Source organism: Genypterus blacodes, unplaced genomic scaffold, assembly GCF_046128005.1.
Source record: "Genypterus blacodes isolate CSIRO-AG114 ecotype Tasmania unplaced genomic scaffold, CSIRO-AGI_Gbla_v1 ptg000032l_1, whole genome shotgun sequence".
NCBI classification, from domain to species: domain Eukaryota; kingdom Metazoa; phylum Chordata; class Actinopteri; order Ophidiiformes; family Ophidiidae; genus Genypterus; species Genypterus blacodes.
Window position 1 is genome coordinate 432501 of NW_027466845.1, and position 23391 is coordinate 455891.

General features: G+C 46.0%; 4 protein-coding genes across 6 annotated transcripts in view; 1 reads left to right on the forward strand and 3 right to left on the reverse strand.

Moving 5' to 3' along the window:
• Positions 1 to 3041, reverse strand: part of tgfb1a (transforming growth factor, beta 1a) — a 10331-nt gene extending 7290 nt beyond the window's left edge. The window contains exons 1-2 of one of the 2 annotated variants that reach the window (XM_076146057.1): positions 2700 to 3041; positions 1126 to 1523 (exon numbers count right to left, since the gene is read on the reverse strand). In XM_076146057.1, coding sequence (XP_076002172.1) covers positions 1126 to 1459 — 334 coding nt within the window. In that variant the 5' untranslated portion in view covers positions 1460 to 1523; positions 2700 to 3041. Of the gene's footprint in view, positions 1 to 1125; positions 1532 to 2699 lie in introns of both variants that reach the window. The other variant, XM_076146056.1, reaches the window with a different exon arrangement.
• Positions 3042 to 4149: 1108 nt separating this feature from the next.
• Positions 4150 to 10539, forward strand: LOC142995111 (cyclin-dependent kinase-like 1). 2 transcript variants are annotated; one of them, XM_076146035.1, is made up of 10 exons: positions 4150 to 4731; positions 4886 to 5074; positions 5503 to 5624; positions 6760 to 6832; positions 7154 to 7244; positions 7593 to 7793; positions 7976 to 8058; positions 8159 to 8215; positions 8511 to 8663; positions 9457 to 10539. In XM_076146035.1, exons 1-10 carry the CDS (start codon positions 4705 to 4707, stop codon positions 9556 to 9558), a joined length of 1098 nt encoding a protein of 365 aa, XP_076002150.1. In that variant the 5' UTR covers positions 4150 to 4704; the 3' UTR covers positions 9559 to 10539. The 2 variants fall into 2 exon arrangements, with proteins under 2 accessions (XP_076002150.1, XP_076002151.1); XM_076146036.1 differs by having other exon boundaries at positions 7596 to 7793.
• cyp2y3 (cytochrome P450, family 2, subfamily Y, polypeptide 3) lies at positions 10268 to 13755 on the reverse strand. Its single transcript, XM_076146034.1, has 9 exons — positions 13548 to 13755; positions 13139 to 13301; positions 12914 to 13063; positions 12217 to 12377; positions 11933 to 12109; positions 11642 to 11783; positions 11323 to 11510; positions 10926 to 11067; positions 10268 to 10839 (listed from the first exon to the last, which is right to left on the reverse strand). The coding sequence occupies exons 1-9, from the start codon at positions 13716 to 13718 to the stop codon at positions 10658 to 10660; spliced, it is 1476 nt and encodes a 491-aa protein (XP_076002149.1). The 5' UTR covers positions 13719 to 13755; the 3' UTR covers positions 10268 to 10657.
• A 255-nt stretch (positions 13756 to 14010) lies between these two features.
• LOC142995364 (uncharacterized) lies at positions 14011 to 19204 on the reverse strand. The gene is made up of 6 exons (XM_076146376.1): positions 18911 to 19204; positions 18520 to 18588; positions 16531 to 16789; positions 16282 to 16315; positions 15367 to 15547; positions 14011 to 15273 (listed from the first exon to the last, which is right to left on the reverse strand). The coding sequence occupies exons 1-6, from the start codon at positions 18963 to 18965 to the stop codon at positions 14909 to 14911; spliced, it is 963 nt and encodes a 320-aa protein (XP_076002491.1). The 5' UTR covers positions 18966 to 19204; the 3' UTR covers positions 14011 to 14908.
• Positions 19205 to 23391: the final 4187 nt, after the last annotated feature.

Below are 23391 nucleotides of genomic sequence, written 5' to 3' on the forward strand. Positions count from 1 at the left end.
AGAAATGAGAGAGAGAGAGAGAGAGACTGAGACTGGGTGAGGGTGAAGGAGTGCATTCCTCCTCCTCCTCCTCCTCCTCCTCCTCCTCTCTCATCCTGATTCTTCCCTTTCCCTTCATGTTCTTTGGTTGTCATCTAAGCGGAACAGAATCGTGCCCTGGTTGATTTTGAAGGTTCCTTTGTTCCCTCCTGAGCGGGGGTCCATCTACTTCAGGCTCGTTTGAAGCGGAGGGAAGAGGGGCAGCGTGGATGCCTGCCTGAGCCGAGCGGCGTACGGGCATGTACAGAACAATGGAGCCGAGGAAACAAAAGATATGTTGGTGGTACACACAGTTACTGCCAAAACAAACAAGACGACGCTGCTCGGCCTAACACGGGATGCTGATAAAGCAGTAAACATGCCGTGGTTACCATGCATGTAACGCAGAGCTGAGTGACGACGCCTGTGACCTCTGAACCCATGAAATCAAGCTGTGGGACGATGGAGGGAGGAGATCAGGAGGAAGTGGATGTGTTGTGATGAAGCAGAGTGCCAGAGGAAAAACACACTGAAGGCTCGGAGTCCCTCACACACACACACACACACACGTTTGGTTCCTACTTACATCACACCTGTTGCATCTCTGCAAAGCGGCGCTCTGAACTTTTTAACGTTTGTATTTTATCTCGGAGGCGTTTTTTAATCTAACGAGCCTTGATGTTTCATTCTGTGGCTCACCAGCTGTGGCGGAGAGCTGACGAGGAAGAGGAAGTTCCCTGTGAATGCTTGATCAGCAGATGACACTCAGGAGCCATCAGTCAGTCACTGGTTGATGTTTACATCCACTCTGTTCTCTCCTTACTCCACTCTACTGGGATTGAGGCGTTGCGTCATCAAAGCACTGCTGAGCTGAGTCCATTATTTACTTTGTTGTTCTCTAAAACTAAATTGGGCAACTGTTTTTAATCAGCAGAGCCAAGTTAGGAGAGAAGAACGCTCAGCCTCTCTCTCGCTCTCTCTCTCTCTCTCTCTCTCCCTCCCCCTCCCTCTCTCTCTCTCTCAAAACCTCACAATCAAAGTCAGCTAAACAATTTCACGAGACAGAGAAACCCTCTTGTAGAACTCTATAAGTTGTCAGATACTCACTGGTCATGTTGAACTTGTACAGCACCTTGGCGAAGTACTCCTCCTCCACCTGCTCTGTGGAGACGTCGGTCTCGGCCTGGTTCTGCTGCTCCTTCAGCATCTCCTTGGTGCTGTTGTAGAGGGACATGAGCGTGGTGGGGATCTCCTCCTCCTCGCCCGCCTGGTCCGGCTCGGGCTCCTTGGGCAGACGCAGCTTGCTGAGGATCTGGCTCCTGATGGCCTCGATGCGTTTCTTCTTCACCAGCTCCAGGTCCAGCGTCTTACAGGTGGACAAAGCGCCCACGCTGCCCACAACGCACACAACCATCGCCAGCGCCAAGCACGCCAGCCTCATGGTGCCGAGCTGATGCGAGACCACTTAGGCACCTCAGTCCTCAGTCCTTCCCTCACTGCCTGACCTGGGATGCTGAGGGAAGAGTGAATCACTGGAGAGGTGTGACTGACGCAAGGTGTTTACACACAACAGAACAATTAAAGCAGTGTGCAGTCTGGGCTCCTACGGGTCACTGTGCCGCCGCCGCCGCCGCCGCCGCTGCTGCTGCTGCTTCTGCTGTGAAAGCACCTAACACTCCTGTCTTCTTTGCATAGAGGCAGGTGGGGAGAATCCCAGCGGGGCACACAGACGAGCAGTGATGATCCAGCCTCTGACTCACACACACACACACACACACTCACACACACTCACACACACTCACAGGTAACACAATGACGTCTGTGAGGCCAGAGCGGAGCTGTCAAATGCAAACAGAGGCCAGGAGAACAGAGAACATGCACATAGAAGGCTCCTTCCTGACTCAGAAGACCGCTAACAGCGCCGACACAAACCGCCCACCGCTCCAGCGAGCCCACAGAGCCGCAGAGAGCCTCGGCCTGAACTCGCCTCCTCCTGTCCCGTCTCACTCCCACGTGTCAGCTCACGGCTATAATGCTCAGCAGGTGTTAACTCCTTACATGTTCTCAGAGAGCTACGGAGTGTGAGGTTAAAGCTGCCCGGCCAACAGCACTCAGAATGTAAGATCAGCGCCAGCAGAGCCCGAGTGACTTACTGACCTTTAAACAGACGCCGTCCTCCTTTAAGATCCTTTACCACTTTAAGTTTCTGTTGTAGTTCAGCCTAAATGTCTCAGAGGAGGAGAAGATAGAAAGCATACACCCTGCGTCTGATCAGATGACCTCTGGCTTCATTTACAGAGCGGATCAATGTGTCAGATATCTGAGACGCCCTGACAGAAACTCACTACAGAGCCTGAGACTTGTTTATGTTTCTTCTACACTCACAGTCACAGCAGCAGTGAAGCCATGAAGACAAACATCTGACCAACATGTCGCCTGTAGTGTGACTACCTCTTTCAGCACTAACAGCATGTGACATGTGTGTGTGTGTGGCTGCGCTTCACTACACACTGCTGTCGACACCTCACACTTGCACTTCTTCCCCTGCCTTCACATGCACACACTCACTGCGCCTTCACACAGCTACACCCTCGGGTCTGTGAGTTTGAGTCGCGATGCTTCTCCTGCCACTGAAACACTCTGTTTAAGTTCGACACACACACTCACGCACGCACACACACCTTCTGTGATCATCCGAACACTGACGCCGGAGCAGCGAGGATCAGTAGCAGCGATCAGCCTCAGCTCACACCGTCCGGGAGCTCGGGTCGCAGTCTGGTCTCAGTCCTCTGCTGTCTCTATCCATCCATCCTTCTCTCGGCAGCTCTTTCACACCTTCTCCTCTCTCTCTCTCTCTCTCTCTCTCTCGCTCTCTCCCTCCCTCTCACTCTCTCTCTCTCCTGTTGCTTGTCTGAGCTTGAAGGTGCCAAAGTGATTTGTGTGGATCTCTGCTCAGCTAACTTTGCTCTCTAACTCTCTCTCTCTCTCTCTCTCTCTCTCTCTCTCTCTCTCTCTCTCTCTCTCTCTCTCTCTCTCTCTCTCTCTCTCTCTCTCTCTCTCTCTCTCTCTCTCTCTCTCTCTCTCTCTCTCTCTCTCTCTCTCTCTCTCTCTCTCTCTCTCTCTCTCTCTCTCTCTCTCTCTCTCTCTCTCTCTTCTGGTTCCTGTTACTCGTCTAATAGAGCGAGTAGCTGCTCTCCGCCCAGGAAATGAGGGTAACGGCCTCAGTGTAGCTCATATCTGCAGCCCTAACAGAGCTCTGCTGCCTGTCTGCTGTCCGCACCAGGAAGCAGGAGCACAACACACTGAATGTCAAACCTCTTACACTCACTGCCTCTTCCACCCTCTGGCTTGTGTGTGTGAATGTCATGGCACCAGGGTCTCTGCAGCTGACCCTGCCTGGACTCTGGTGCCAGTGAGGGTGAGCGGCTGCCAGCACAGACACACTGATCTAAAATAAGAGCTGTGACTGATGTGGGATGGAGAGTCAGCAGGGCCCAGCAGAGCTCTGCTGCCCGGGGGCCTGGGGACCTTTTACAGGCTGGACTGTATATTTTTAAAGGGAAATCTTTACTTTATGGTCTCAATCATGTAGTCTCAGACTCTGGGGTGATTCAGCAGGAGAGTAAAGGTAGTAAGGTTTTAGACAGAGTACTTTTCTAGGCTACTCTTGTTGTGAAGAATAAACTATTCATCATCAACAATAAATGCTGACATTTAACAGGAGGAAACAAAAGGGAAACCCCCCTGAAAAGATCAACACACAGAATGAAAACAGAACGCGATTATCTCTTAAACAATCATACGTAACACAACGGTGACATTATCAGATGCTTTATAACTCAAATGACCGGAGAAACCCCTCTGCTGTCGTGTGGACTTCTGTGAGCTTTAGTGGGTGTGCACTGCCCCCTGGTGGTCACATGTGGTACATAATCAATAAACATTGTTCTGCTGCGTCTATGTTTTGATCGATTAAATTAACGAGTTTGGGGAGGTGTTGATACAGATTTATTTTCTTTTTATATAACAATCCGCCCTCCTAATTTTTGAATTATTTGTGGATGATCGACACACTTTCTCACAATTTTACACCTGCGGTTGAAAGAAAAGTGTGTGTGTGTGTGTGTGTGTGTGTGTGTGTGTGTGTGTGTGTGTGTGTGTGTGTGTTCCGGCCCATTTTAGTCCATTTTGCAGCACTGTAGTATGACGTCTACACGGCTATAGTAATCTCCATGGTAACAACGCATTGTGTATTCACCTACGTATTTTAACTTACGTTAATTGCTCAGTTTCGTATTTGCAGCTCGATCGCTGCGGGGCTCCGAGCAAATCCAACACTTTGATCGGGTTTATAGATCGGGTTTTATTATTCTAACAGCTGCGAACACAAAGAGAAGAAGAGTAGCGGTGAGTAAGCGGGTTGTTCTGGTAACCAAGGTAGTGGGACGCAGAGGACGACGAGGCAGCAGGGAGACACGGAGAAAGAGACGGACAGGGACGATCTGAAGTCCAACGTTCAACAAAAACACAAACTAACGCTGGAGACCGAGTATGGATTTAAACCCGAGCAGCTTTCTGTAACTATGGCTACGCGCGCTGAGATGCAGGCGCGTGCACGTGTATTGGACTTTTAATCATCATCATCATCATCCATCATCATCACCAGACGCGCCGGTGAACCTGTCGATGAAGACCCGCTCAGAGTCAGGACAGGTGTGTGTGTGTGTGTGTGTGTGTGTGTGTGTGTGTGTGTGTGTGTGTGTGTGTGTGTGTGGTCATAAGCAAATACACCTTCTGGCATGTGGGACTGAACGTTTCTGGAATAAGAACCGGGAAAAAGATTGATGAAGTGACTTCTCCTCCACAGGTGACAGCTATCTACTGCCCAATGGAGAAATATGAAAAGTTAAGCAAGATTGGCGAAGGTTCCTACGGCCTGGTGTTCAAATGCAGACACAAAGACACCGGGCAGATAGTTGCCATCAAGAAATTTGTGGAATCCGAAGATGATCCAGTCATTAAGAAGATTGCAATGAGAGAAATACGAATGCTGAAGGTAAGGAACACTTAGTAAACCATGTAGTATCAAATATTGTATACTGTATCATTCTTGCATTTTGGATACTGCATGCTCAAGAATGTATATTGCTTTATTATTATTAGTCCTAGTCGTAGTAGTAGTTGAAAGAAAGAAAGTGGTAGTAGAAGTAGCAGCATGAGAAATGGTAATATTACTAGTGTTATAGTATAAAGCATGAATCCCAGGTGTATCTTAGGTAATACTGTGCTGATAGTAGCATAATGAGTAAAGGTAGTACTAGATGTTTCCTGTATCGTAGCAATACTGTATCACTTGTGGAAAAGTATGTGTCAGTACTGGCTGTAGTGGTATTGATAGTAGTAGATAGGACTACTAGTACTAGTAGATAGTATTGATTAGTAGCTGCACTGACGCAGCCTCTGTGTCCTCTGTTGGTCCTGCAGCAGCTGAAGCATGTGAACCTGGTGAACCTGCTGGAGGTCTTCAGGAGGAAAAGACGGCTCCACCTGGTGTTTGAGTTCTGTGAGCAGACGGTTCTCAATGAGCTGGACAAACACCCTCGAGGGTACGTCAGAGAACGTCATCTGCTCTCACGTCAGCTGACCAAACGTCCTCCGTCATACCTGTTGACTTCCTGTGTATTGTTCTGAATTGGAGCTACCATCCAAACAATCGTTGCCTTTGTGTTCCATTCTTTGTAGGAAGGTGGAAGTAATTTGCCAAAGCCTCTTGCTCTTTGTTACCTCCACCAAGGAGATCATGTGTTCTTTTGTTTGTTTGTCTTTTAGCAGGATATCTCTATAAGTTATTAACAGATTTTAAACTTAGCAGGCAGCTTGAACACGGTCCAGGGAGAAGGCCACTACATGGTGTTGCTGGTGGGCCTGATGGTGGATCGGTTATAAAGGGTTTGACATTTTGCCCTCTAACCAGGCCCACTAGATTTCCCGCCACTCTGATTTTTTTTGTATCTGTTGGGACAATGTTGAATGATCTCATACTTAATAATGTGACGCTAACCTGCCACTGTCTTCTTCATGTGTATGTATCATCTGCCTGCACTGTGCTACATGATCTTATGATCAAACAAGGTCCCTCTTTATATGAAGTCATCTCTTATGCATCTGTAATTCAATAGTGACTGAGCGTGTGTGTGTGTGTGCATCAGTCTGTATGCCATACCACAGAATATAAGTATGTGCCAGCGTGCCACTCAGGACAGAAGGGCTGCAAAGGGCAACAGGGTGGATTACAAAGACGGAGTCAAGATACCTTCCATCAAATGTAAAAGACAGAGGATGTTGGCCTCTTGTGAGTAGGACATGAATAAGAAAATTAGATGGGGTATTTAGACAAGGGTGAGACACTCTTTGTTGTGCTGCACAGGGCAACCTTTGGCACCGAGGTTAAACAAGCAGAGTTTGGTGTTTGCATACCCACAGCGGGCACAATAGCCATTCGCTGCCTGATGTTTGTCTTTCCCAAAAGGCCGTGCAGCAGAAACTCTAGCTGCTCATGAAAACAAAGGCACCGGTTGCTGTTAGAGACAGAACCTAAGGTTACCTGGGTGACAAGAGGGCCATGGAAAGCACTACTTCTTTTAGAAATCACTGGAATAATAGATGAGTGTGTGTGACGATTAAAGGAGTATTCTCCTCCTGTTGCAATGACTAATAATCTCTCTGTCATGTTCTCCATAGGGTCCCTGAGGCCCAGCTGAAAAGTATCGTCTGGCAGACGCTCCAGGCTGTAAACTTCTGCCACAAACATAATGTGAGTATGCTTCATGTCTGCCTCAGGTTGTAATTTAGTCACATATGAAGCATTTGAGCGTACTGTGCATCTGTAAACATCTATGGCCCCCAACCAGTAAACACAAACACTACACAGTTTTGATAACTACTTCCTTCAGACTCACCACAGAATCAACCTCAATGCATCTATAATGTTATGTGGATAAGTTCAGAGTTCAACTTAATGAATTAACGTAAATTATGGTTGCGTATCTTCAGCAAAGTGCAGATTTTTCTAATGAATTTCCCACTAAGTATGTTATCTATTCACTCGCCTGTCTTCTCTGTGTGTGTGTTACAGTGCATCCATCGTGACGTGAAGCCAGAAAACATCCTCCTAACCAAAACTGGAATCATCAAGCTCTGCGACTTTGGCTTCGCCCGCATTCTGAGTAAGTTATCAGCCAGTGCATTTATGTGCATTTAGTCTCAATGTGCCTCTAATGACTTATTCAACAAGGAGCCTATAGCAGCTCCTGCTGAGGACGTCCTCACTTTCAGTGTTTGAATGAATGCATCTCATAGGGAGAGCAGTCAGGCAGTTAGTGCGTCTCTTTGTGGCGTGTCTCTGTTTACCTGCTCTGCATTAGGTTTCAGTGTTTGGTTTCTATACCTTCACATGTTCTCACTCAGCATGTCTTGTAATCCCTCCCTCTGTCTCCACATTGTACATGTTATTTAGTGTTCATTATTCAGTATCTGTGCGTCTATGCGAGTTCTCTGTCTGTGTGTTGGTACAGCAGGTCCAGAGGATGATTACACAGACTATGTGGCGACCCGCTGGTACCGTGCCCCCGAGCTGCTGGTGGGAGACACGCAGTACGGACCCCCTGTGGATGTATGGGCACTCGGCTGTGTTTTTGCTGAGCTCCTCCATGGGAATCCGCTCTGGCCGGGCAAATCAGATGTTGACCAGCTCTACCTCATCCGAAAAACTCTAGGTACACTGGGAAGGGGGCAGAATCTCAGGGGGCTAAAGCCAAAGACAATTTGGAGAGGAACAGAGCCTTTCCAAGACATAATAAGCAGGTTACAAACCTCAAACCAAAATGTCCTACAAACAAACACTTTCTCATCTTTTGCACCTAATGAACCTTTTTCTCTCTTTACCATTTGACCCCAGGTGACCTGATCCCTCGTCATCAGCAGGTCTTCCGCTCCAATGTCTTCTTCAGCGGAGTCAGCATTCCTGAGCCTGACACAACGGTATGAAACCCGTTACCATGGAAATGTCTTAACAGAGACGTGATAAAGCACAGCGGATGTTTTGTTTTCTATTTGCTATTCAAACCTTTTCTTCTTCCAGGAACCATTGGAAAAGCGTTACCATGGAGTGACTCCTCATGCTCTCCAGGTCATGAAGGTTGGTGTATGTTTTAGACAATTTAAAATAAAACTAACTAACAGCCCAGTACACATGAGAACGGGGGTCTGCCATCTACAGAGACATAGACGTTTCATTTTTAGAGTGTATTCACATACACTTAAGCATTCTGAGCACCCAAAGCAAAGAGTTGAGTTTGTGGTGCAGTGTGAGCACAGAGAGACGATACGTAACTATACTATCAGTTCAACCAGTTAAATTAATAACAACACTTAATCAATCATGGGTCAATCATTAACATCCCCACCATGCCTGTATGTGTGTGTGTGAGCAGTCTTGCCTGGTGATGGATCCTTCCCTGAGGCTGTCCTGTGAGGAGCTGCTGGAGCTGCCGTACTTCCAGGAGGAGGGAGGAATCAACTGGGGTCGTGAGATCGAACGACCTGGGAGACGACATGACAAAGGCTCCCGCCGCAGACTAGCAGGGGTGTGTAGCAACATGGCTCCCTAAAACAAACGGACAATCCAAATGTTATTCAATACACTCTTGAGTTCTTTAAAACATTCTCAGAATGGATTTCTTTGACCAATGGCTATATTTCAAGGTTTATGACTTAGATTTCCTTTGCATTGCACCATAAGGCAGCGCTAGGTTTCTAGCTGTATCACATGACAATACCAGCACATCATGTGAATGTGTTACTGCATAAAACAGCACAGCTACAAGGGAGAAGTATCAAAGGATTGTCCGCTGAACCCTGGAGGCAAAAATACTACACTTACTCTGTCTACATATTTCTTCCCCAGGAGATTGGCTGATTGGAACATTCACAGATTAGCAGGCAAAAACTGAAACTGAAACAAAAAGAAACTAAACGAAAAGAATGTACTTCAAACACAAAAAGTTACCTTCAGGTGTTTTTGTAGAAGAACTCCAGTGCTGTTTACCAGTCGGCTCTGTTCATGTGGGCTGTCAGGCTCCAGGTAAGGGGCGCTTGATTTCATGCCTGTGGGGAGGGACTTCCTGCACGTAAGGAAAGTAACTAATTCCACTTCCTGTCCTTTCCTTATGCCCAGTGCTACAGTGCGTTGGTTCATAGCAATCATGTTTATGTTGAACTGGGTGGGTACAAGTCTACATGAGAAGCGGAATAAACCAATCTGACCCTTTAAAAGTCATCAGTCATCAGATTCTGTTCTGTAGTCCGTGTTTGTGTTCTGGAAGTTGTTATGATTGACTGTCAGGACCTATCTCTCTCTCTCTCTCTTTCTCTGCATAGCCCCAGTATTTGCCTCAGCTGACAAACAGCAACATCTCTCCAGCGCCGGACGTCAAGAAGCAGGTGAAGCATAAATACGACCATCACCTGCCCAACATCTAACAGAGCAACATGTGTAACCTGACAGAGAAACACAAGCTGTGTGAAGGAATGGGGATGAACTGGTAAATGTGGACTGTGTTGTACTTTTCTGCAGCGATTTGAACACAGAACCATTTGAAAGTACAGTAAAGACCCATGTAGTATATTTTTGGTATGAGTGAGAACATTTATTTTGAATGCTCTGATTGTCTTTGATCACTATATAACAACATTTGAGATCTAACAGCATCCTTTGTTATGCTACTTAAGGTTGAATGTGCAGCCTTTATAAAATATTACCAGTATTTGCACAGAATATACATTAATGTTAGTGCTTTAAAAAAAATCTTCAACCAAATGCAGTGGACATAGAGTAAAGTATAGTGCATTTATGAAAATAATATAGAAATCATTATGAAAAGTCACTGGTGTGCCATCATCACTTGGACAAGAGCACTACTGTGCAGCGAATGAAAACAGTTGTGTCTGACATCTGAAGTTTTAATCAATCAAGCACCGACAGCTGATAGCTATAGTGATACACTGGAACTTGTTCACTTGTCACACACACACACACACACACACACACACACACACACACACACACACACACACACACACACACACACACACACACACACACACCAAGTGACATAACAGTTGCTTTTGTAATCTGAGGGTCATGGTTGTGTCGTATGATTGACACAAGATAGTTTTGATAACAATAAAATGTGTTGGTGTTCACATTTATTTTCCTGTTTGGATTATTATCGTACCTGAAATCGATTCTGCTGGCACATAACTCCTGATTCACACTGTAACCCCTTCCCTTGTCCTTCCTTTCACTCCATACTTATTTCTGTCCCCTTTCTTTTTATCTCTTTCCTTCCTGCCTTTACTGATCCTCAGAGGCTCCTATGCACAGGTCAAAGATTAAACAGGAGTTAAATTCCAATGTGAATTGTAGGCAGAGGTACAAAACAATCTAAATAGATACATACATACAAAAATAAAGATAATATTTCAGAGCATTGCAGATGATTATGCATGGAAGTCCTTTCTGACACTGCCGATTGATCCTCTAAGTCAAGATAGGTTCTTTGAATGGAGAGCCAGGGAGTCACCGAGGAGTGGCAATGATCTGGTACCTGCGTGGCAGGTTGGCGAGGCCGCTGTACTCTGGGGTGAGGTCTATGCTGTCAGGGCCTCCAGGGCAGGAGAAGGTGAAATGCTGCAACAGCGACACCGTGAAGATGAAAAGCTCCATGCGAGCTAGAGACTCTCCAACACAGCTTCTCTTCCCTGAGAGGAGACACCAAACAAAATGCTGTGTGTGGGAAGAAAGACCCTGAAATCAGATGTGATGAGTTCATGAGGTCGTATTTTACCTGCAGCAAATGGCATGAATGCAGGACTCTTCTTGAAGTTGCCATTCTGGTCCAGGAAGTGCTGAGGGTTGAAGGAGAAGGGAGTGGCCCACTGCTTTTCCCCCTTCAGCACAGAGTGCAACAAGGGGATGATCACTGTGTCCTGTTCACACAACATGAGAACAAAGTCAGGAACGTCACGAAGTTCAAGCATCTGTCTGGGCAGTGCATGTTTGTAGCTGGCATGGTGTTACAGTCACAGTGGTGTGTGTTTGTGTATATATGTAAATATCCACACACACCAACCTCTTACAGCACAGTTACATAAGTATTATCTGTTGATACTTTGCCTCATGGCCTCTGTCATAATCTAACTCTGTGCTGACTTTATGTGAAGGTGACAATGTCTCTTGGGTACCTTGGGGATGGTGTAACCTCTGAAAGAGACGTCCTTCAGTGTGTAATGAGGGAGACTGAGGGGGACAATGTCCAGGAAACGCTGCACCTCGTGAATGACGGCGTCAGTAAAAGGGAGAGATTTCTTGTCCTCCATTCTGACCGCAGTCTTTGGTCCAATCGCATTGTCGATCTCCTGTTGCATTTGCTCTGGGGAAGGAAAACAACATCAAAGCTAGAGACGTGTTCCTCTGGAGGCATTGAAGGCTGCAGTGTGCTTCTTCAGACAGGCTGCGTCAGATGAAGCATACGGACAATGACAGCCTCCTGAGAGGACCTACCCTGGATGAGGGGGTACTTGATCAGGATGTGGAGGGCATATCTGATAGTTGTGCTGGTGGTTTCTGTTCCTGCCAGGAACAGATTCAGCACTGTAGACAGCATGTTGTCCTGATGGAATTCAGTCTCAGGATTGTTCTTCTCCTTGGAGGACAAAAGGGTTACAGCACTGTTAGATTGAATATGCTAAAAAAACAAAACACAATCAGCTTCTAGATTTAGCATATGATCTTATGAGTAAGGCACTGAATGTACTGAATAATTAAGGTATATTGTTTCAACATTTTTCCAACCTGATCCATTCGCATGAGGAAGCAGTCGATGTAGTCTCTAGGAGAGCTGTAGTCAATTGTGTCCTGGTGCTCTTGGATCTTCATCTTGATAAATTCTCTTATTTCTTCTATCTGGGCGAAAACAGTGTGATGGTGGCCGGGCAAACGCTCCATGAGCCAGGGAAAGACATTGAACATCTACGGGAGAGATTTGATTTAGATTTGTCACTGTGTATTGATTGATCTTCAATCATCATTTCATTGTCAGACAGTGTGTCAGACAGAGTGATCTGAAGGAAACCTACCTGCCCCCGAGGACTGCTGCCAAACCTTAAAACTTCAGAAATGATGTTGAGGAGGCGACAGAACTGCTGGTCTTCATCGGTGAAGCGCTGACCGAACACCATGCAGCAGATCACGTTGGACACTGTGCGACTCATGATGAGACTGGGCTCAAAGGGCAAACCTGGAGGAAGAGGAGGAGGAGGAGTAGAACAAACATTGCAGGGCTGATCTACCAAAAATGTAAATTAAGTAAAGGTTAATAGAGCCAAATGTAGAATCACTACTGGATAAAACAGCTGCACCTTCAACTACCAACTACTATTTTAGGAGGTAAGCTCTCTGATGATTGCTGAGCCTTTGAGCTTCAAACCCAAGTCATCTCATGTGAAGGTTTAGAAACTACTCACAACAATACACAATACAGGGACGAGTTAAAGTGTGTGTGAATAAAATGAGTCTAGCTTTAGTGTGTTATGCAACAGCTTGCTGTCCTCAGACAGAGATAAGGATTAACCAGGGCAGCAGCAGCAGAGAGGAAAACACAGAGCAATCAATACACTTTACACACACGTTTATGAGTGGGACCTATTGGAGCCAATCAATCTGTTCATATTTTGTTTTACAGTCAATATTTGTTTGTCTCCACCACATGCATGTAAAGTTTGAATTTGCATTTGAAATGTCTCCTCACACTTGCTGAGTCTTTGGACACTTCACCTTTGAAAGCATTCACACGTTCTTCTAGATGTTTGCTCTCCTCCTGGATCCACTGCTCCATTCCTTTGCGTCCCATCCCAAAGTCTCTGAGCGTGGTTAAGGTGAAACGTCGCAGCTGGCGCCACCGATCCCCATTACTGATAGCCAAACCTGACAGAGCGCAAGAAATAAAGCTTGTCTTTCAGAACAATGGAAACACAGCGTCCTGATTCCTGCCTGCAGTACCGTAGCCCCTGGTGGCTTTGATCAGAAGGGGCAGCGGCCCTCTGCCAGTGAAGTCCTCAGCATGGTCCACCAGAGCCTCCCTCACTGCATCATATCCAACCAGAACAACCGCCCGCTGCCAGCCCAGGTGCACCGTCATCACAGGGCCGTACTTCTCACTGAGCTGGAGCCAGACATGAAAGCAAGAGGCGACTTTGTTAGCCAACAAGTAGATTTTGGCCTGAGTCCACCAAATGATGTTAGCAAAGAGTGGTGGCAATGATATGCATCAAAAAGTAAAAATATGATAAACAAACACTATGTGAAAAATGAACACAAATGTTTACAAAGAACATAAATATGCAGCATTTGCATCTCTTGACAAACATGTATCTCAATATACAATGCAACATAAATGATAAACTCTCACCTGGACGAAGCTTTTGAAGGGTCTGTGCTTGTCCAGTTGTGGCAGGTTTCCCACCAGTGGAAGGCCTCTGGGTCCTGGAGGTAAATGACTCTTCCTCCTGGTTCTCACACTGAAGAGCCACAGCAGAACTAAGATCAGCCCGGCCAAGAACAGCGTCGCAGAAAGCTCCATGACTCTCCTCACACTTTCCCTTCTTGTTGTCTCACAGCTGAACGAGGCTTTTATAGCCTGCAGCCGCTGTCAGAAGTGAACATGTAACCTCCCACCTTGCACTTTCACCAGATTCCTGCCTTTCATTTGGCAGGAGCCAACAGAGTGACGAGGCAAACTGACACAATCATTAACAAAAGGATTTGGACAACAAACAGAAAACCGAAAAGTTTTGTTTTCTATGCATTTGAGTATTTTTTTATTTCAAGCTTTATCTACTATTGAATATTCACATTTAGTATTGTGTGTTCCTGTCTCGTTTCAGAACTCTCTCTTCTCAGGAACCTCCTTTTGAAAACGAATAGATTCCTGAAAAGATGTTTGACATTGCAAGCAGGTAGAACTTGTCTCAGCACATAGGAACATGTCGGTCACCTGGACTGTCAAACCTGTTTCTTGTCATCTCGGGGTAAAAACAGTCATGGTATTTGGGCGAAGGTCTGGAGAGGGACGCCCATTGGTAGAGGCCAGATTGAGGTTAAAGGGCTGCTATGCAGATGTGCAGATTCATGTGGTGCAGCACAGTGGCTGACATGTTTACAAAGAGTTACAAAGAGTTCAAAGCTCTCGTAACATGATTCAGCACCGCCTTATGCAAGCAGGGCAAAGGGAAAAGAAGAGGTGGTGCCAAACACTGACAAGGACTCTTCATTCACCTCAAGCAAGGACGACTGGAGTTTTATTGGACATGGATCACTGGAGACATTGATTTATGTCGCATTCCTTCTGTTTTAATTGTATGTCGGACTCAGGCTGCTCTGTTGTAGTTTCTGTGAGGGATTGGAAGCGTTACTGCATGTTCCTGCTCTGGATCATCCACAGCTGTACAGGAATGAACACCGCAACATTTTAGATTTTCAAAGATTTTCCTGATAAATGGCTGGAATGAACCTCCTGATGACTGCTTGATGCTCAGGCAGTCCTGTGGAAACAGTGATACAACACAGACAGACAGTGTTCAGAGTCAGGATCATGAATGATTCACCTGAGGAGCTCGGGCATTAAGCCAAGGAGAACACCTTCATTAATTCATAGATTAGACCTACAGATAAGCAAACAAATGATGAATTAATAAACAATGCCCTTGTGTAAAGAGGTACTGACATTATGATGGAGACAAAAGTTCTCAGTTTCTCTCTCACACTTCTCCCCTAAAAAGAAAATCCCCCACAGTCGAAAGCATCAAAGTCGGCGTCTCCCTCAAAGTCGAAGCTAGCGTTGAAGTGCGGCGAGTCCACGTCCTGGCTGCAGGCGTGGAAGGAGCTTCCTGCGGGGAGCTCAGGGAAGCTGCCCATCCCGTGAGCCATCTTGGCCCGACCGGCCAGCGAGGAGGACGGGGAGCAGGAGTTGAGGTAGCCCAGAGCAGAGGAGGCCGCCGCCCCGCCCATCAGCAGGCACACCGCCCTCACCGCACGGGCGTCGCTGCTGTTGCCATGGCGAAGACAATCCGACATGCGATGTGGCGGCGGGGGCGGGGGTGTTGATATACTGTGGAGGGGCCGTCGGGGTCCATACCCTGGAGACAAAATGACACACACATATTTCTAGTAAACTCTGTGCCTTCCCTTAGACAGGCTCAGTATCTCCAGCAGGTGACCTCATCGCTGACCTTGACTGTGGCTTCGGTCTCTGAGGGAGCCTCCTCGCTCAGCGACCCGGGACAGAGGAGGGGTCCCCTCGCCTACTCTGAGTGACCCGGGGTCACTGGAGGTGTCGGGCAGAGGGTCTCTGTCAGTGATGAAAGGAGCGACGCTCTGTTGTCTCTGAAGCTTCAGGGGTGAGACAACACCCTGAAAGATGACACACACACACACACACACACACACACACACACACACACACACACACACACACACACACACACACACACACACACACACACACACACACACACACACACACACACACACACACACACACACACACACACACACACACACACACACACACACACACACACGTTCAGCTCATCTGACAGGGAAAGGGAGGGGCTTCTTACTGTTGTTGCATGTTCATTAGAAGCTAATGTCCATTATAATCTGTATCTCAAGCAAAACAGACAGATGGAGACGGGGGCACGGGTCAGACTGGAGGACCATGAAGGAGAAGAAGCTTGATGCAGCTGTTTGATTGCACTTCAACTTTCCAGACATTTTACGACACGACAATCAGGACTGAGACCAGATATGAAGTAACACAGGAAACAAACAACAGGTCGACTCATGAACATGACACCAGAGGAGGCTGTGTTTTCACTCAGGCACCACTCTACAAATTTCATGAAACTTTGAGGGCAGGTTGGGCTTCATTCAGAGGAGAGCCCCTTTACAGTTTCAAGGGTCAAGTGCCCATAACTTTGTCCGTTTGGTGCCTTATTCTTCTGTTGTGTAAAGAAGAGTAGGTGGGATACACGAGGGAGTGATAACTGCACACACACTGAAAGCTCCATGTTTTATATCTGTAAAGGTGCAGAAAAGGGAAAGCAAACATATTTTGCGGGGAAACAAACAAAACACTGACTCACCTCTCTTACTTTCCTGATCAACTGCAGCCACAGACTGTGGATAGTTAATATAAGCAGACATTAACTTAGAATACACACACATACACACACACACGATATTAAGTGGGGGAAAGAGGATGAGGTGTGTGTGATATATGGGTTGACCTGAGAGAAGAAAAGTGGGACAAAGAGTGTGTGTGTGTGTGTGTGTGTGTATGTGTATGTGTGTGTGTATGTGTGTGTGTGTGTGTGTGTGTGTGTGTGACCCACCTGCATTCCTCAGGGTTGTCTGTGAGCAGCAGCAGGAACTTGTTCTGGGGCAGGATGAGGGCGAAGCAGCAGTCTCTCCTGCCCCCTGGAGGCAGCTTGGGCAGGTCCAGGATCTCCTGTCCGCCTACGATGGACTCACAGTTGGCCTGCAGCAGCACCACCTGGCCGGGGGGAGACACTGCATCCCTACACACCAACAGGCTCCCCTCCACGGTCAGCACCACAAATCTCTCCTTCCACTGCTTAAACATGAAGCCTCCTGCAACAACAGAGCAGCGGTCCATCAGAGAGAGACGAGGAGTCGGTGAGACGCAGAGGAGCGTCACGGTTAAGAGCCGGATATGTAGATTTAGATTTCATGCATGCAGATTATAAACTGATCCTATGGGATTAATTGAAGATTAACAGCACATGAGAATCCAGGGTGGAGGAGATTTACGGTAAAAGGAAGTAGGGAGGTGTTTTTAAACTGCCAATCATCTTTAACTTCAACTCACATCTGCCAGAGGAAATGAAAGATTTGCATTCAAAATTAGCTTTTTTTTTTCTAAATGTCGTTGTCTTATCCGTCTATCATGCAATACTTTTTAATAATTCAAACTTTGGGACTAGTTTATAAGTTGTGCTCTTGGCTTTTTAGTGGTTAGTGGTTAAGGATTATGGAGTTCTGGCTCTTGTGCTTGGTTGGTTAAACTTCGGCTCCAGATCTTATCAATAGTAGTATCAAAAGTATCAATATGTCGATGGATTTGTACGAATAAAGCTCAAGTTTCTGCGTTTGTGAGAAACATTGGAGGACTCACACACTGTGGCTTTAGAAAACTAAATGTCCCAGACAGCCGTCCACTCTGTCATAACAACAATAGATGCAGAGAACACAGTGATGGACAGGAAGGTTTGCTCCATTTCTCTCCATGGAGGATTAGAGGAGAACAGGTGCGTTTTGCGACAGAGGGAGCCGGACAAAGTGACCTATAGGAGGCCGAGTGGGCTGCCTGCTGCCACGGCTACAGTGGATCTGTACTCGGAGACGAGCAGGGAGGCAAAGATTGAGCTGCTGCACATTTGATCTGCTGACACTGCTTGTAAACACGATGTGCCTCCAAGCAGGGAGCCGGCAGGACGCCTCTGCACAGGGAAACTAAAGAGGAGATCTAAAACAGATGCTACACAAACACAAGGACATGAAACGCTGGCTCTGCCCTCAATCACAGCTCTGCCAACATCTCATCAGTCTAACAAACACACATCTGGGAATATTAAATCATCCTGAGCGACTCTGGGGCCGTAAAGACATCATGGAGGTTAAAGCAGAAGAGCTGATGAGAGAGGTTTCATCCGAAGTCGACAGGCGCCTGAGCACTACTGTGTCGCACCATCACCATGTTGTTTCTGTCACAGCAGCTTCAGACGGCACATACCTCCACCAAGGCCAATCAGTCCTGTGATTTCACTTATTTTGTCAAATTAAAGCCCCACTTTTACTGTCATTACACTGAAATCACATAATGGAGCTTATAGAGATTGATGTCTGACAAATAGGGAAACAATATCTCTGTTTGTTCGCCATCGGATCCTTTTAATGAACCGTTGAAGTGTTTGTGGCATCTCTGTAGACACGATTGAAGCGATACGTCACATTACAGCGTGGTAATCCATCTGTCGCAGTTAGGGAGCATTGTGAAAGTGTATCTAGCCTACATACTGTATATCTAAACACTTTGTTTGCATTTAACCTTTTCACTGTGACAACACAATACAGAAAAGTCTGCAGAACTCAAATTGGAATCACAAAATTAGTTGCAATTTGTTTTTTATAACAAATTGCCCTAACCCATGTCCCAGTCTTGAGCTGCCTCAGCATCTAATGGAAACTCTCCCTTGACCCAACACCAGCCTATCTACACCTATGGAGACACACAAACAAACAAACAAACACACACAGATGAGAACCTTCCCATGATGGCAGAGAAAAGAAAGCAGTCGTACCATATTTCCTGATGAAGCCTCTGTGTACGCCTGCTGTGTTCATGCCTGCCATCGTCCAAGCAACAGGGACTGAAATGAGGGACAGAGCGTCAGATTGAGAGAGAGAGAGGGAGAGAGAGAGAGAGAGAGAGAGAGAGAGAGATTAATCACGTCTATTCAGGCCTTCTTTAAATCCATGCTGTTGTGAGGGGAATCAAGCGCTCCTCGCTCATGCAGACGTTCACATCACATGATCGGAAGAGTCCCACATAATCATAACAGTGATGGATAATCCTGTGATTTCAGTGGTCAACAGATGTCACGTTGTTCTGCTCCTCTCTCTCTCTCCCTCTCTCACACACACACGGATGAAGAACACAAACACACTCCTGCCTACACACAGGCGACTCACAGTAGCTTCTCATCTGGACCACCTCCAGATTAAAACAGCAGGGGTTGGGTTTCATGCACAGCTGGATGCTCGGCGGTGCAGCGGCGTGGACGAGGCCCAACGTGATGTTAATCTGTCCAGCATCACCTAAAATATGAAACCTTTATAAATGTCATACTTCCCCAGGCCAGATTAAAAGTCACATGATCGTTCAATTAGAATAACATTACATAACAGCATGAAACCATGATGGCAGCTAGAGAGTCTAATCTGATTTCAGCGCTGAATCTTTTTCATTCCTATAGAGCCTGGGTCACTAACAGGCGGACCGCGGTCCGGATCCGGACCCAGACGCCATCCCATAAGAACCCAGACCTATAGTCAACAAATTATTAAATTATTTTTAATTTTGACGGGCTTTTCTAGACTTTTGTTTACGGCACTGGAACAGTGGACCAGGAAATTTACTAACCAATCGCGTGCGAGTTAAGCCACCCACGTGATGCTCACCCACTTGATGTACTTGGCCAATCGTGGACCAGGAAATTTACAAACCAATCGCGTGCGAGTTACGCCACTCACGTGATGCTACTCAGTCGATCAAATCTGTGCATTCAAAAAGATAAACATTGCGACTCTCAGTGCAGACAGAGGAAAGAGGTGAAAGGCGGCTGACAGGTGAGAAAAGTAACGTTACAGCGAGAGAAGACAGACAGGCAAGGGAGTGGGAGTCAGGAGAGGTACAATAACAATGGCGCTTTCTAAGAAGAGAAAAGTTGACGGCGAAAACAGAGCTTTCATCTTGGAATGGACCGAGGCATACATGTTTATTCTTCCCGTCGCGAGCACAAAACCAGTGTGTCTCATATGCTCAGAGACCGTGGCACTTATTAAAAGTGGCAATGTGAAACGCCATTATGAGACAAAGCACAAAGCTTTTGAACAATCATACCCACCCAAGTCTGAACTGAGGTCCCAGAAAATTAGCAGTCTCAGAGCCCAATACGATCAATCCACCAGGATCTTAACCCATTCATTCACTGCCCAACAACGCGCTCATGAATGTGCCCTCATCTTGACCATGTTTGGCTCCACATACAGCTGTGAGGCAGCTTTCTCAACAATGAACATTATTAAAACTAAATATCGTTCCATGCTCACCAATGAGCACCTGCACATGTGCATGAGAATGGCCCTGACACCATTCAAGCCCAGATTTAAAATCCTGGCAGGACAAGCTAGAGCCCAATCCTCCCACTGAACAACAGAAAATGGGGAAGTGGAAGGAAGAAAGATAAACTGTAACATTGTCAAGATGTTTTGAGATTCGTGTTTCTATCCGTTGTGAAATTGGTTGAGACTGTTACGTTGAGATGCAAGTCAAGCTGCTGCTATTTTTAATTTTTTCTGAATTTAAGCACTTTATTTTAGCTATTTTATTTATTTTCTCTATTTAATTTTTAAATGCAGCCCTTCTTATATTTACATTTAAAGTCAGTTCAATGTTAATGAATTTTGTTGAAATGTTTTTAACTTGTACTTTCCTTGATTTGACAGTCCATTGTTGATTACAGACATTGATACAACTACTGGGCTACTTCTGTATATATCAAAATCATAACGCAAGTTAGACATGATCATGTTCCGGACCTTTGCTTGAGGAGATTTTCTCTAACTGGACCTCTTCAAATTTTAGTTGAATACCCCTGCTATAGAGAAATGATGCACCAGAGGATTCCACTGGAAAGAATGTGAATAAAATACACAGCAAAGAGAAGAAACTGATTTTGTTTAATCATAAATACTTTTTTGTTTTTGTCAATGTAACTTAGAATATTCACTCTAAATACAGCGCTTAAGTACAATTCTGACTATAACTTGTTTCCAAATGTCCCATCCACCCTAAACGCTGCGTGTTTCCACCACAGGGGGGCAGCAGAGTCTCTTACCCTCATCACAGGAGTGATGGGAACCAGGAAAGCCAGCCTGGTCCAGTCTACCTTGACCAAGAAGAAGAAGAACAAGTTGTGTGGGTGCTGTTGGGTGTGTGGGGGCAGTGTGTGTGGGGGGGGGGGGCAGTGTGTGTGTGTGTGGTGGTGGTGTTTCCTGGCCTGTTTAAGTCAGATTGTCTTCCTCATCATTCAAAGAAACAATACAGGAAACAACAAGCAAACTGACACTGTAGTTTCCTTTGTGAAAGAGGATCCAATGTAACTTGTTCTGCTGGTATTAAAGCATCACCATCCATTCACGTCTGCTAATCCTCACAACAGCTCTGCATCTTTAAGACTTTAACTTTTAACGTTCAGTTATTCAGGTTTGACGACTGTTGGTGCAGTTTAAAGATCTCATACAGGACGATGAGTCCATATAGCTCATGGAATAAGAATAAGACGTTAACAGACTCACAGTGGGTCTTCAGCTCGAGGCGACAACAAAGACGTCTGACACTTTCATATCTCCAACATCTCTATTAAATGGTTTCCCTTCAGACACATCAGATCTGATAGTCGTGGTCCACCCCGACCACGACTATCAGATCTGATGTGTCTATGCTGCTGCTGCTATGAGATTATTTCCATCTTTTTCCCAAGACAAATCAACTCTTTTCAGGAATTTGCTGCAAAAGAGCACCGGGATCTGGAAACAGGAGGAATGCTGCGTCAGAAACAAAGACATCGTGCTGGATTTTAATATCTTTTAATATCATTGCATTTTTAAAAAAGTTCCCAGAGTTCCCAGTTTACTCCCCAGGACTAAAACCAAAACATTCCCTCCTCCCTGGATCAGCCAGCCCCCAAAACTTTTGCAGGAGTGGAGCCCCTCTTTCTTGTGCAGGACCCCCTGGGTGACCCTCCCCCCTCCCTCCCTGCTTCTCTCTATCTGGGAGCAGTGAGAGCACCATTGCTCAAGCCCCTATTGAAAAGAGAGCACATACAATGGGGTCTTTCTCAGTCCCTCTCTGTCTCCATTAAAGACCCTGGGAACACAACACTGTCCACAGAGACACTCTTAAAGGGCCAGTGGGACCCGGGTCCTCGCAAACCTGAGTCTCCCATCCTGTTTCATGGGAAAAAAAACACGGATCCACAAATCAATTATTCATGAATGCTATGTGAAGTCTCTGTCAGGCTGCATCACCTCTGTGCAAACACACACAATCGCCTCAGACATCACACACAGGCTGCAGCCGTGCCACAACAAGCGGCTGCACACACAGCTGATGGGAATCAGGGACAGGAGACCTTATGTAGACTAAACTGGCTCACGGATCTGTTTAGTGCACTCAGCTGTTGTGCAATCTCACAAAATCTGGGACTCTCTGATGACGTAACCCTGCACATGTGGAGTGAAAACATATCTCAATGAATGTTTGTGGGTTATTTTGTTGATATTTGCTTTGTTTAGTCTAGAAAAAGCCAAACATAAATAGAAATGCTCATAAATCATCAGAGCTCAATTCAATGTCACTTTGCTTAATGCGTCTGCCTGTCAATCAAAGTCCCAACGTCTCTTAATGAATAGGAAGCTGCAAATCTTCAACCGTGGAAAAGCTGCTTGACATTTCTACCTTTGATTGTTGTTGATTGATCAGTTTTATCCTCAATCGCCGTCTCATGACCAAATATCTCAGCACCATAATACTGAAACTGCAACGTCCCTGTTCTTCATAAAGAGATGAGAGCCGCTTCCTCTTCTCACGCCGCCGTCACTGCTGATGTGCCTGGATGGAGAAGAGTTTCCAACATAATGTGATTTCACACAATTCAGTCACAGATTTGGATGTCAGATAATCTGGACATATTAAAGTGGAAGGATTTAAAAGTGCAAACCTGGCAAGAAACCCTGCTGCACTTTGGGTAAAGAAAAGGCTTGAGAACAAACCACTTTGGCACTTTGTACTCTTCCTCTGCTACATTCCAGAGTGGAAACATTGCAGCAGTTTGTCCTGCATTTCTCTTTGCTGGTTGACACATCAAAGCCGAGATAAGCTCCTAAATATCACTGCTGTCAGGATTTCAGACTTGTTTACATTTCATCTACAGAGGTGAGATAGAAAGGAGTGAAAGGAGTGAAGAGTGAAACATTAAAGAGGGGTTAAAATCCAGGAATTAGTCTTTAAAAAATGGAAATATAATTATTTTTGGGGGGGAAATAACTTGAAAACAGCCGAATCTCTTTTTTTGGTGAGTTTTTCCTGTTTTTCCTGCTTGTGTTTATCAGCTCTGGATCAATGTGTGTGTGTGTGTAAGCTGACCGTGTTGTTATTCTGAGCATCGACTGTAAGAGCGAGCGACACTTTGTTTCCAGCGGGAAAAGGCTGATTTACTGAACTATTTACCACTGAGACGGATCCGTGTGTCATTAAAAAGCGAATGGGGGGTTTGTGCCGAGACAATCAGCATGCCGCGGGGTCCCTCACATCCTCTGAGAAAAGGAGGAGACTCGGGGGGAGGAGGAGGAGGAGGAGGAGGGAGAGGAGGAGGAGGGTGGAAAGAACT